A 13,946-nucleotide genomic window follows, 5' to 3' on the forward strand; every position below is an offset into this window, starting at 1 on the left:
GTTCTTTCAGGTTTTAAAACAGCATGTTTCTTTCTGTCATCATCCTGATCATTATTACCCACTGAAGATGCTTCAGCGAGTGTGGATCTGGTTACCACATTTACATAGTTACCTCCAAGGGCCAACTCTTCTGTATGCATTGCCATTGCACCTTGTCTCCCCATCCTCAAACTGGCACAAACGTATCCTCAAATTGTGTTTGTTATGCCTTGTTTTATTTAGGAATGGAAGTGTGACTGCATTAAACATTAGCATGTTCAATTTGCATTTGTCAGGGTGTAGGACTTTTTTCCTATCTTTAATACAATTGCTATTCTGTTCTCAATTCATTTAAGTCACAAATTTGATAAGCATGACTTGTATATGTTCCCCTAAGACCTAATAATTGACTAGAATAGTTCTGAAAATAATGAAACAAGAACGTGGGTTCCGAAGTAGTCAAATCCTATAATGGCTACATAACTAACTCACTAGTTGGCAGTAGTTAGCTTCAGTATCTTCTATGTTAGTGTGTGTGTTGACTCTCCAGAGTAATGGCTTCTAATGTTTTCTCAGCTGGTATTATTTTTAATTGCAACAAAAAGAAATTTATTACTACTTTGTGCTTGTATTTCCACTTATAGTGCTGGACAGATTATCCTTAATGTATTTAGAAAAGTTACTTGCAATTTCTTGTCCAAAGAAGATCTTTTAAGGTTTTAAACTAAACATGTAATTTAAATAGAGCTTTGTATGACACACAAATAAAATAGGGATTTCTGTTTGGTTCCAAATATTTTATCTGTTATCTTTTTACTTAATGTACAAAGCTTTTCTCCCAGCTTTTCAGTTTCTTAACCAGTAGTTATGCTACCTCTTTTAATAAAATATGCTTGGTTTTACAGTAATTTTTTAATTACTAATTTAAGCAAAATTAGTGGCTTAACTATAAAAATAGAATCAAAACTCCCTAAACAGGCAAAATAAATGACAAGAAATATACACTCCGTAACCATAGAGTAATTCCTCAGGCTGTGACTTGGATCTTGGATTTCCATTTAGTCATAGTTCCAGTAAACTTAGTTTTTAGGTTTTGAAGTCCACAAAGGATGAAAGGTAACAGATATGGAGTAAAACTGCATTGAGAAAAACTACAGGAAAAAGATACTAACCATCCCACCTCCAACACACATACCCCTCAGTCTGGAGTGATTGCTAACTAATGTCCCTAAATGTTCCTTTGTCTTTAATATAGTAGTCCTGGGCCAAGTTTGGTTTGGGAACACTAACACTTCATATATATATGCATGGTTTGGTTTTTCCTTAAACGAGAATGTGACAATTACTGTTTCTCCTCTTTTTTTGTGGACCGTGGGCAAGTCTAAGAGCCAAGTATATTTGTGTCACCTTCTCAGATGGCCAAGCATCCAAAAGAAATCCCTTAACTTTCCAAATCATTTGTTTTATAGACCCAGCAGTTACACAAGCATTTTGCTGAGATATTTGTGAAAATCCAACAAGGCAGAATACAAAAATTAAGAAAGATAGTCTTGAAAATGTAAAAAGAGGTAGACTGTGCTCAGTGGAACTTTCAGGACAGTCTGTCTCAGCAGATCACACAATGAAGGACGAGCTGCCTACCAAAGCACGTGTATAATGCCAACAAACCTGGTTTGAAAGTGGGTATCTCTTAAGAACAGGGAAAGCAAACTTTTTCTCTAAAGGGCCAGAGGGTAAATATTTTAGGCTTTGTAGATCACATATAGTCTCTGTTGCAATACTCTTTTTTTAAGAACACTTGAAAAGCCATTTTTGCTCATAGATCATGCAAAAGCAGGCAGTAGGCTGGCTTTGGCCCACAGGCCATAGTTTACCGACCTTGTTCTAGAAGACTGAAACCTTAATGTTAACCATAATTTCTGCTGACCACAAAGATTTTCATAAATTTAATATCCTCATGATTGTCAAGAGAAAATTCTCTTAATTTAAAAGGCAGGGAAGGACACCTGGGTGGCTCAGTCGGCTGAGCATCTGATTCTTAATTTCAGCTGGGGTTGTGATCTCAGGGTCGTGGGATCCAGCCTCGCACCAGGCTCCCTGCTTGAGGATTGTTTTCCTCCCCCTCTGCCACTCCCCCTGCTTGTCCACCCTCTTTCTCTCTCTTTCTCAAATAAATAAATAAATCTTTTAAAAATACAAATAAATTAAAAACTCAGGGAAATAATAAGGCACCTTTCATCAAATAAAAAGAAAAAAAGAATAAAGTTGCCAAATTTATCAGGTGAGTCTGTGCAGATTAATACAATATTTTTATAGAACAAGTTCAAAATAAGAATCAAAATGTTTAAATAATTTACATCCATTGATTCAATAATACATATCCCTTGACCCAGCTTTGAGAAGTTTACCTTAAGGAAATAATTAAGAATATGTATAAAATAAATTTTCAAGGATTTTTTTTCCTTATTTTTAAAATATACTTAATATATTATAATTTCTTAAAGGAAACATTAGAAATGATTTAAAGTGTTAAATATTCATTTACACAGTTAAATTCATTATCATATAGAATGCTATTCAGTATATACAACTAAGTGAAAAAATAAGGTTTAAACATCTGATATCTATATAGATAGCTATATCCCTATCTAGTTATCTATCTAATAAATAATGTATTAACATCAGTTGTCTCTGGATAGTGGAAGTGTAGATATCTTTTCAAAGTTTTATTTTGCTTCAGATTGATTTTTTTTTTAAGTTACCTCTGCACCCAACATGGAGCTCAAATTCACAACTCCAAGACCAAGAGTTGCATGCTCTTTCCAATTAAGCCGTCAGACACCCTTATTTTTTGTTTTTAACAATGAACATTACTGCTTTTGAGAAAAAAGAGGGATAGGATTTTTTTAAAATCAAAACATAGTTTTTTAATAAATAAAACTTTTTCTTAACTTAGTACTTCACTTTATATTCTAAGTTTTCCATTTCTGCCCACCTTGGATGAATATGATTAATTTTACTATCTGACTTTTCTTTTACTAATTTCTAAATTGTTGCAACTTTATTTCTGTATATCCACCTCATCTGGAGTCACATTTGCCTTTGGAGTACTTATGCCAGTTCCCATTCCACTTCATATTTTTTTTTTTTTTTTAAGATTTTATTTGTTTATTTGACAGACAGAGATCAGGAGCAGGCAGAGAGGCAGGCAGAGAGAGAGGGGGAAGCAGGCTCCCTGCTGAGCAGAGCCCGATGCGGGACTCTATCCCAGGACCCTGAAACCATGACCTGAGCTGAAGGCAGAGGCTTAACCCACTGAGCCACCCAGGCACCCCCCACTTCTTATGTTTCTTAATTGTGGGTGTGGAGTTCAAATGCTCCTAGGTTCAGACTGCATGTGACTTTGGGCAAGTTAATCCACCCACCTCATTTCCTCATAACTGACAAATGGACAGTAGCCATAAATAAGTTCATAATCCTGAGGCAATGATTAAAATTTTAAAAAATTTATGGTTAAGTGTTTAGCATATGTTCAGCACTTAATAACCATTACCTCTAATTATTAACATAGTCTTTGTGTTTGGCTTTTCAGAGCTAATTCTAATGTTACTGCTGATAATTGTTGATATAAATTAACACTATTTAGTTCTTCTAGTCTGTTCTTTCTCTCCAGTGAATTCTGAGGAAATACTTAAATGGAGAAGTACTAGGTAAGAGATTCTGATGGAGCATTTCTTTCTAGAAGACAATATGGTACCACTTTTTACCACTTTTAAAAGCTACCTGTCATAGTAACTGAAGTATTCATTTTTCAACACCCACAAAAAAATTAGCAATACTCTGAAAGAGGCTTAAAAGAGACTTCATGTTTACATACATTTTCTAATACAAGCAGTTTTAAAAGCAAGTCTGTTGTTTCCTGAAGAACAGCTAACCGTTCTAAAAGCTGTTTAGATGAATTCCTTATGATGGAGAGGTCAATACCAGGGATTCAGTTCTTACATCAGAACCGCAGATATACAAACTTCTCCTAAAAGCTTTTAGAGACTTACACTGAGAGAAAAAAATTTTAAATGAAAACCTTTGTTGTTTTAATTTGTTTTTAGATTAATTAAATGGCATTTTTATTTTTATTTTTTTAATTAAAAGACATTTTAATTCTACTCAGTCTCTGAAAGGTAGGAAGGGGTCCTTTTTTCCCCCCATCTAATACTCGGTAACATTGTTGCTCTTGGATTTTACCTTGAAGCTTATTTGCCGTATAGGGTCTGAACTTTTTACATGATTCTTCCTTAAGAAAAGAATTCTCTGGGGCACCTGGATGGCTCAGCCGGTTAAGCCACTGCCTTCAGCTTGGGTCGTGATTCCAGGGTCTTGGTATGGAACCCTGAGTCGGGCTCCCAGCTCAGCAGAGAGCCTGCTTCTCCCTCTCCCACTGCCTGCTGCTCTGCCTGCTTGTGCTGTCTCTCTGTCAAATAAATAAATAAAATCTTTTAAAAAAGAGAGAGAGAGAAAGAAAGAAAAGCATTCTGTCCCTTCCTGGCAAAGTACCTCTGCCAGAAAAAGGGAAGAAATTATTCCTACTACTAACTAGTAGGCAAAGTATGTAACCATAATTTCCAGAAGAAAATATAATAGCCATTAAAATTTCCCCCAAGTTTACCTTTTTATTATAAAGAAAAGAAAATTAGATCACATGTGGTTATATTTTCCCCTTATAGAATTAGCAAATTTAAAATGAGAATAATTAGAACTGGCAAGGATTTGATGAAGTAGTCAATATTATACCCATTTAGTGGTAATATAAAGAGCCTTTTTTTTTTAAGATTTTATTTATTTATTTATTTGACAGACAGAGATCACAAGTAGGCAGAGAGGCAGGCAGAGAGAAACAAGGAAGCAGGCTCCCTGCTGAGCAGAGAGCCCAATGCATCCCAGGACCCTGGGATCATGACCTGAGCCCAAGGCAGAGGCTTTAACCCACTGAGCCACGCAGGCGCCCCATAAAGAGCCTTTTAAAGAATAATTTGGCACATAAACATTTAATGTTCTGTTTAGTATTCATATGTTCAGTTTAGTATTCTGCTTCTATGACTTTTTCCAAAGGAGGAGATACAAAATAAAATTGAGTTTTATATTCAAAGATGTTCTTTTGGTCACCTTTCTAAAAGCAAATCAGAAATAGTCAACACATAGGCAAGCAGTGAAAATATGGTGAATCATTATGGTGAAATATAATATTGCCCTCACCATTGACACAAAAAAGAAAGACAGACATGCAATTTGGCTAAAGTTCTTGAAAAGTAAACCTGAATTTTATCAAGCTTCTAACAACCAGTTTACAGGAAATATAGGAGAGAGAGGAACATGATAAATGTCAGCAGTGTGAGTACAGTTCACAAAATCCAACAGCTAGGAAATTCTACAAACTAATTGTATAGTTTCTTCAATAAATAGAGTATAAGAAGAAAATTAAACCAAAGTGGGGGGAACACAAGGGTAAAAGAAACATCAATTAATTTGTATAAATTTTATTTGGCTCTTGATTCAAATAAACTGAAAACATTTATGAGATAGGTGGACAAATCGGAAAACTGTACCTGGTGGTATTAAAGAATTATTAATGTTTTAGTTGTGATAGTACTATTGTGTTTGAAATGTACAGCAATTTATAATGGGATGCCTAGAATTTGTTGCATGGGATGGTAATGAGGGGCTTTAGAGGAAGCAAGATTGGCCATGTATTGGTATTTTTTTTTCATTTTTTTTTTCAAATGTATTGATAATTGTTGAGCCAGATTATGGGCACATGGGGGCTTCATTTTCCTAGTCTCTCTGCTTTTGTGTATTGTTTGAAAATACTTACAATAAAAAATTGAAAAATAATGAATTGAATATAAGAAATTTTTAGGTTATTTTGAATGAAAAAACTGATATGTAGGTAAATTTCAGCTATGGTTTTAAATGCTGAGGGGGAGAAAACACTAGGAAATAAAGTACTATAAATGGCAGCTTTTAGGTAGTGAGATTATACATGACTTTTTCTCTTTATAACGAAGTTTTATTATAGGTAATTTTATATGCTTGCCTTTTTTTTTTTCTACAATATGCACTTTTAGTTTTGTTTATTTTGGTGAATAGTTCAAAAGTCAAATGACACAAGAAGATATACAGTGAAGGGAGGCCTGCCCTTCATTTCTCAGCCACTCAGTTACTCTCAGAAGTAACCAGTGTTAATTTCTTGTATATCCATCTGGAAGATGTATATATGTTTTCTTTATTTAAAAATGTGAACTGGGGGCGCCTGGGTGGCTCAGTGGGTTAAAGCCTCTGCCTTCAGCTCAGGTCATGATCCCAGGGTCCTGGGATCGGGCCCCGCATCGGGCTCTCTGCTCGGCGGAGAGCCTGCATCCCCCTCTCTCTCTGCCCCCTCTTCACCTACTTGTGATCTCTGTCTGTCAAATGAACAGATAAAATATTAAAAATAATAATAATAAAAAAATAAAATAAATAAAAATGTGAACTGTTGCACTATTCACTGTTCTCTTGTTCCACTTAACAATGTATCCTGGGGATTGAACCATATTTATACAGCAAAGTCCTTCCTCATTCTTTCACAGTGTCATAACTAATGCCTTTGGATAGACATGCAGGTTTGCTGCTTCAAACAACACTGAAATGATTAACCCTACTTGAAAGTCCTTTCATACATATGCAAGTTTGTTTAAAGGAAGAATTCTTAGTTGTGGAATTCCTGGATCAGATTATATGTATATTTGTAGTCTTGATAGTTTTCATATTCCTGTCTGTAGGGCGTGTAGGCACCATATTGTAAACACTGATAGGTTTTATTTGCATTGCTCTTGGGATACATGTGATTGAGGATCTTTTCAGTTGTTTAAGAGCTATTTTCACTTCCTCTTTTATGAACACTGTATTTATAACCTTTGCCTCTTTTCCACCTGAGTTCTCAGGCTACTTTTATAATAATTCATAGGGGTACTTTAGCATTTTGGAAATGATCCTTTTGTCTATAATATAAATTACCAGTATTTACCCCCAATTTATGTGTCTTTTAATTTTTTTAAAGATTTAATTTATTTGAGAGGGAGAGACAGAGAGAGTGAGACATAAAGCACCAGCCAGGGGAGGGGCAGAGAAGCAGACTTCTGGGTGAGCAGGGAACCCAACATGGGACTCGATCCTAGGACTCTGGGATCAAGACCTGAGCCGAAGGCAGATGCTTATAACTGAGCCACCCATGCACCCCTATGTGTCTTTTAATTTTGAATATGCTTGGATTTTTGTTTTGCCATATATTTTTTTAAAAATGTATTGTCAAATTGCTTTTTCTTTCTTTTCTTTTTTTTTTTTTTTAAGATTTTTTATTTATTTGTCAGAGAGAGAGAGTGCACACAGGCAGGCAGGGTGGCAGGCAGAGGCAGAGGGAGAAGTAGGCTCCCCGCCGAGCAAGGTGCCTGATGTGGGACTCAATCCCAGGACGCTGGGATCATGACCTGAGCCGAAGGCAGCCGCTTAACCAATTGAGCCACCCAGGCGTTCCTCAAATTGATTTTTCTTCTAGATTTTGTGTACTTATGCTTTCCTTTAGATCATTTAAGAAATTATTCCTGATACTTTACAATTAAATCTTTCATGTATCTGAAATATATCCTACTACTTAGTATGAGGCTCAGGTTCAGCTTAATTTGGTTTCCAAGTAGCTACCTAGATGTCCCACAGCATTTATCAGTTCATCTTTTCCCTACTAATTGAAAATGTCATCTTTATCATATTCTAAGTATCCATATTGTGTGTGTGTGTGTGTGTGTGTGTGTGTGTGTGTGTGTGTATCTGGCCTTTCCATTCTGGTCCATGGATTTATCTGTTCACATTCTGATACCTTTGTTTTAGTTACTATAGCTTTATAATATATATTAAATCCTCATTCTTAGAATTTTCCTGGCTCTTCTGGTTCTTTATTTTACAATATTAACTATAAAAATTAGTTTATCAAGTTCAGTGAGAAATTATTTTGATATTTCTACTGGTATGACCTTAAATTTAAAGATTAATTTAAAAAAATAAAGATTAATTTTAAGGAGGATTGATTTTTGATACTGTTATCACATCTGCTCATCCATGATCATGGTATGCCTTTCTATGTGTTGGGTTCTTTTATTTCCTTTGGTAGCTTGTATATGTGTTCTTTAGTTGGGTATTGCCACATTTTTTGTAAAGTTTATTTCCAGAGTTTGCTTTGTTATTGATGTTACAAATACCATCTTCCATTCTATTTTCTGATTGTACATATGCAGACTAAAGTATTATATATATATATCTTGATCTGTGCCCACTCATCTTCTTAAATTCCCTTAATATGTGTAGTAGTTTTTCAGTTGATAATCTTGGGATTTCCCAGAATGTAACGATTATGTATAATCATAGCATTTACAGATACCTTTTTTTCAAATACCACTATTTTTCCTTCTAACTATGTTAATACAGTATTTTTAATTAGAAGAATCACTTAAAAATAAGAATTTTTAAGTCATACATGCCCCTAATATCTACCCTTTTGTCCTCTTAGTAAATGTAACTAGGCTTATTGAAGCTGTATATATTCTGAACACCTAAGTAAACCTTTAAAGATATTTAATGTAAGAAAAAAAAGATATTTAATGTTACTTTTTTAAAAAATCAGTATCTTAAAAATGAGATAATCTCATTGAAAATAAATATTTTAGTAATGATATTTAATTACTGAAAAATCATTTTATTGCTTTTTCCTCAGGAACAAATGGCTATTGCATGTGGATCTCGAGCTCATTTGGAAAAAGAATCAATTGCTCAGGTGAGGCTTTCACTGACAGGCATGAGCAGCAAGTTTTTTTCTCTTTTTTTCGTATTCCTTAGCAAAAAAATAAGCTTTCATGTTTAATCTCATAAAAATGAGTATGCTTTCAAAGGAAGAAAAATTATTAATATTGGAAGATTTGTGAAAGCACATTTAGGAATCGAGTTTTTGTGTTACTATTTTTTAATGAGTATACAAAAAGGATGTAGACGTCACTTTGACTCAGGATGCAAGCAGCTCTTTTTTTTTTTTTTTTTTAAGATACAAGAGTTCCCATTCAGTTCTAATATAAGGCAAACTTCTAAATGATGCATTTTGAACCTTTCAACTTGCCTTTAGTTTTTCTTATATTGGCACACTTTAAGTACTGTATTTTGGGTTTCATTTAAAGTTTTTTGTTTCCTTTTTTTTTTTTTAACTTTATTCCTCTTAGAAAATTACTGTACCTTAAAATTTAACAAGTTGTGACTGCCTTCAATGAAGACATTAAATTCTTCATTTTGTAATTTGTATATTAGGCTAGAAAAGCTGGAGTAACTTGGGAGGGGAAAATATATTAAAGAATTATTCTGTGCAATTTTTTTTAAGATTTTATTTATTTATTTGACAGACAGAGATCACAAGTAGGCAGAGAGTCAGGCAGAGAGAGGAGGAAGCAGGCTCCCTGCTGAGCAGACAGCCCAATGCGAGACTTGATTCCAGGACCCTGGGATCATGACCTGAGCCAAAGGCAGAGGCTTTAACCCACTGAGCCACCCAGGTGCCCTGTGCAATGTTTTTTAATTATTTTATTTTTTCACTTAAAAATCTGGGTCCAGTGTGTCAAGCCCAGTAATTGTCTGTTATATTCTTTTTTTTTTTTTAAGATTTTATTTATTTATTCGACAGAGAGAGAGATCACAAGTAGGCAGAAAAAGAGGGAGAAGCAGGCTCCCCACCGAGCAGAGAGGCCAATGTGGGGCTCGATCCCAGGACCCCGAGACCATGACCCGAGCTGAAGGCAGAGGCTCAACCCACTGAGCCACCTGGGTGCCCCTGTCTGTTACAGTCTTAATGTTTCATCTACTAGAGTGCCCAAATAAATCAAGAATAAAGCAGTATTTTTCAATGCAAGGTCAGAATTGCCTGGGAAGTTTTGTTTTGTTTTGTTTTAAACATGCATATTTCTGGGCCAATCCCAGACACACTGAATCAGACTAGAGGGATAGACCAGGAATCTGCATTTTTTAACATTTTCCCAGGTCAATTTAATGCATACCAGAGTTTGAGAACCAGTGGAATAAAAGGCTGAATCTTTCCCTCAACAATTCTGAAGTAAGATACAAAGAAATTATAATTTTTTTTCAAGATATACTGATGGCAGCATCATAGAACCTCTTAAGGATTATGCTCAAGATTCTATTTTCCTTAAGAAATAAATTAATATCTTCAGCATCTGATCCACTGTTCTGTGTCTGTATGGACTCTCTTTGGTATTTGGAAAAGGTAATCTGTTAACCATAAAGAATATCATACTACTAGAAGTTAAAATTGAAAGATTGGTTAGTGGTTAGCTAGTCCAGCTTCATCACTTTACTGATACACAAAGGATAAGGAAAGGAAAAGTACATGTCCAAGATGTTTACATTATTTTATAATTATACGATAGAAACTATAAAATACTAAATCCCAACAATAGATAATATTACAGATGTTTCTCCTGGATGGACTATCATGCAGCAAATAAGACATGATAGTGGACATTATATAATAACGCAGGAAAATATCCAAAATACTAGGTTGTATTAAAAAAAAGAATATAGTATTGTAAATACAGCATAATTACTTATGTAACAATATCTGTGCAAACAAAAACACTTAAGACTATGCTACTATTAAATTAATGGTTTTAATTTAATGGTTTTAATGTATAATTTTTTTTCCTTTTTAAAAAACATAGGAGAAAAGAAGGATAATCCCTTTGGTGAAGCTAAAAAAGATACAGCAAAATAGGAAGCAGGAGAGTAACAATTAGGAAGCTAGTGAAATAATCTCTAGGCAAGAGATAGCTGGGACCTGTATTTGTTTGTGGCAGGAGAAAGGAACCAAGTTTTTGGTTTTGTTTTTAATGGTGTAAATTCTTTTCATTTAGAACTTCCATTAGTTGAAAACTGAATTTTTCCTGGCAATAGTTTTTAAATACGACTGTGCTATTGTCTAAATTTCCTTTTTATCTAGTACTGCTTTTAGTCAGACCTCAAGGGATCTATCCCAGGATCTATGTATTTATCATTTATTTTGTCATCCATTCATCTGTTCCTCCATCTCTAAAACCTAGTTGTTGATGTCGTGCCTTTGAAGCCCACAGAATCAGCTGCTACTCTGTAGAAAAGAAGGACAAACTGATCACTGGCGAGAAACCTGCAGTAGTCTACTGCAGATATTAAGCATCACTGCTGCTCAGTAGGCTTGTAGTTCAGATCCTGTGTATTGTCGTAGAACCCTACCTGCCTTATACAAGTTCATCTCCACCTGCCGCACGTGCAAGAAAGTGCAGTATGGCCTTCCCTTCCTGAGCCACTCCAGTTTTCTCTAAAGATGCTATGCACAGTCTGAACCCTTGCATATGGTGATCAGTCTGTGGACAGTGAGAAGATTACAAAAGAATTAATCAAGATAGTGAACAGCAACTTCAATAGCTTAATTGTATAGTTTTCAGATCTCTCTTTCCTGAATGCTTTTAGACATATCCTCTGTTAATCCTACCATCTGTCTGCTGCTCTCTTGGAAGACAAACATGACACAGCACCACTAGAGTCCTTACCATCTTCAGTGTATCTGCATGCCCATGTGTACTGTATAATAGTTATAACAGGAATGTTTACATTGTCTTCGCATTCTTGGATTTATCATTTTTAAAGGATTCAAAATAGACTCCATTAGTGTTTATTTGATATCTTTAGATTTTCTTTGAAGAGTCTTGGCTTCTCAGTCTTGGGACTTCTTTAAATTTGAGATGATTTAAGTACCAGTCAGCTTTAAATTTCACCTGAATTCCTTGTTTACATTTCATTAACATTAGAGAAATTATTGTTAATATTAAAGTAGTGAGTGTCTTTCTCTTCATATTTTTAAATGTCTACTTCAGAAGTTTCTATAATGTTACTCTATGACTGTTAGTTTCATTGAACTAACTCTGTTCCATAATATATTTTTAGAAGTCTTGTAAGATATTTTACAAGGTTATGAAAGTTAAAGGGAGATTCTCTTGTTTGTAGTTTACCTTGTTATGCTTTAAATATGTTAGAAGTCAAATAAGGTCTTCATGTGAGCCCCATGTGTTTCTGTTTTTTTTTAAATAACGATTATTTTAAAACAAACAAAAATCTATTAAGATCCAAGCAAAAGTAATCACGGGATATTTTCATTTGGTAACCAGTAAGCTCACCTAAATCACATTAAAAATCATTCAAGGAGAATAGTTTATAGGCATTATTTTTTCTACCTTTTAATTTTTCTATCTTTCGATTTCTATTTGTTCCTTTCCTAAGCATAAATGCTCTTTTGGAGGTTTAATCAGTCAACCAGTATTTATTGGAAGTATTTTATATGGAAGGCACTGAGCAAGCTGTTGTGAGATTACCAAAGTATTTTAAGATGAGGTTTCTGCCCTATCTGCTTAGAGAGGTAAGACCCATTTACATCAGAACATAACTAATGATTCCAGGTAATAAATGAGAAGTGCTAGATCCTTTCACAAAGTTTATTTTACACTTTACAAACATTTTGTCTAATTGCTCTTCCAAAGTGGTAACCAATTTATATTCCCACTAGTGGAGTACTCCCTTTGCTCCATATCCTAACAAAAGATTTAATGCTTTGATTCCTTTTAGCATTTGCCAGTTTGACTGGCATAACATGGCATCATTCTATAGTTAAAATTTGGTCTTATTGGTCACTAATGAGAATGACCATTGTTTTATATGTTTAAAAGGCTCTTTTGTGTCCTTTTCTGTGAGCTGCTCTTAGACTGTGTCCAATTTGCTTTATGACTGTACTTTTTATTTTTTATTACTAAAGAGTTCTAAAATGTTATCTTTCTAATGTAGAAAGAATGGATGCTAATCATTTTTAATTACATGTACTGCAGATACTTTGTTTCACTGTGTTATTTGACTTTTTCCTTTTGACATGAAACATAATAAAAACACATACAAGTATACATACACACACACACTTAAAAAGAAGTTTGTTTCACATACCTGCTCTATGTAATACACAAATGAAATTGTGGTCAGGTGGTTAAAGCGAGCTCTCAAGCATCTTCCTTTATTAAAAACATTTATTGAGTTCCTGTTACTGTCTGTGCCAAACTTTTGGCTAAAGGCTTGACTGTTATCTCATTTAATCTTTTTTTTTTTTAAGATTTTATTTATATTTTTTTTTGAGAGTGAGACAACGGCGAGAGGGAACACAAGCAGGGGGAGTGGGAGAGAGAGAATAGGCTTCCCGCAGAGTGAGGAACCTGATGTGGGGCTCGATCCAAGTACTCTGGGATCACGACCTGAGCGGAAGGCAGATGCTTAACAACTGAGCCACCCAGGCGCCCCTATCTCATTTAATCTTTACAATTACTTTGTGAAATGGGCATTTTCTTTCCCATTTGATAGATGAGGAAAGTGGGATGGAGAGAGTTGAATTAACTTGCTCAAGGTCACCCTCCTAATTATTAATGCAGCCAGGATTCAAATACAGATCTGCTCAGGTCAATGGCTTTCTCCGCTTTGTCCTGGTATCACTTAGTCATGTTTCTGTTTGATGATGATAGAAAAAGCCAGTAAATAAAGAATGATACTTAAGATTACAGTTCTAAAAAGCAAAAACCAAAAGGAGGAAGAGAAATATTAGATAGTTTGAAATAGTAAATGTTCTACATAGATTCTCAGTAGGTTGCCAATGTGCATATATAGTGTATCATTCCATGGATTTATTATGCTGTAGAAAATTTTAAGAGATCCTTTATTTTAATCCTAAATATAAGAGTCTTGAATACAATGATAATTAATGATCTGTTATTTTTATGTTTTAAAGTTTGCAGTACTTAATAAATAATGGAATATTATGTCATGTA

General features: G+C 34.5%; 1 protein-coding gene across 1 annotated transcript in view; it reads left to right on the plus strand.

Moving 5' to 3' along the window:
* ALG5 (ALG5 dolichyl-phosphate beta-glucosyltransferase) overlaps positions 1-13,946 on the plus strand; it is a 40,011-nt gene that overhangs the window by 16,001 nt on the left and 10,064 nt on the right. Inside the window, exon 7 of the mRNA XM_080799730.1 lies at positions 8,774-8,833. Within this exon, the coding sequence (XP_080655856.1) occupies positions 8,774-8,833 (60 nt within the window). The remainder of the gene's footprint in view (positions 1-8,773; positions 8,834-13,946) is intronic.

This window comes from Martes martes (genome assembly GCF_963455335.1).
Source record: "Martes martes genome assembly, chromosome: 3".
NCBI classification, from domain to species: Eukaryota; Metazoa; Chordata; class Mammalia; order Carnivora; family Mustelidae; genus Martes; species Martes martes.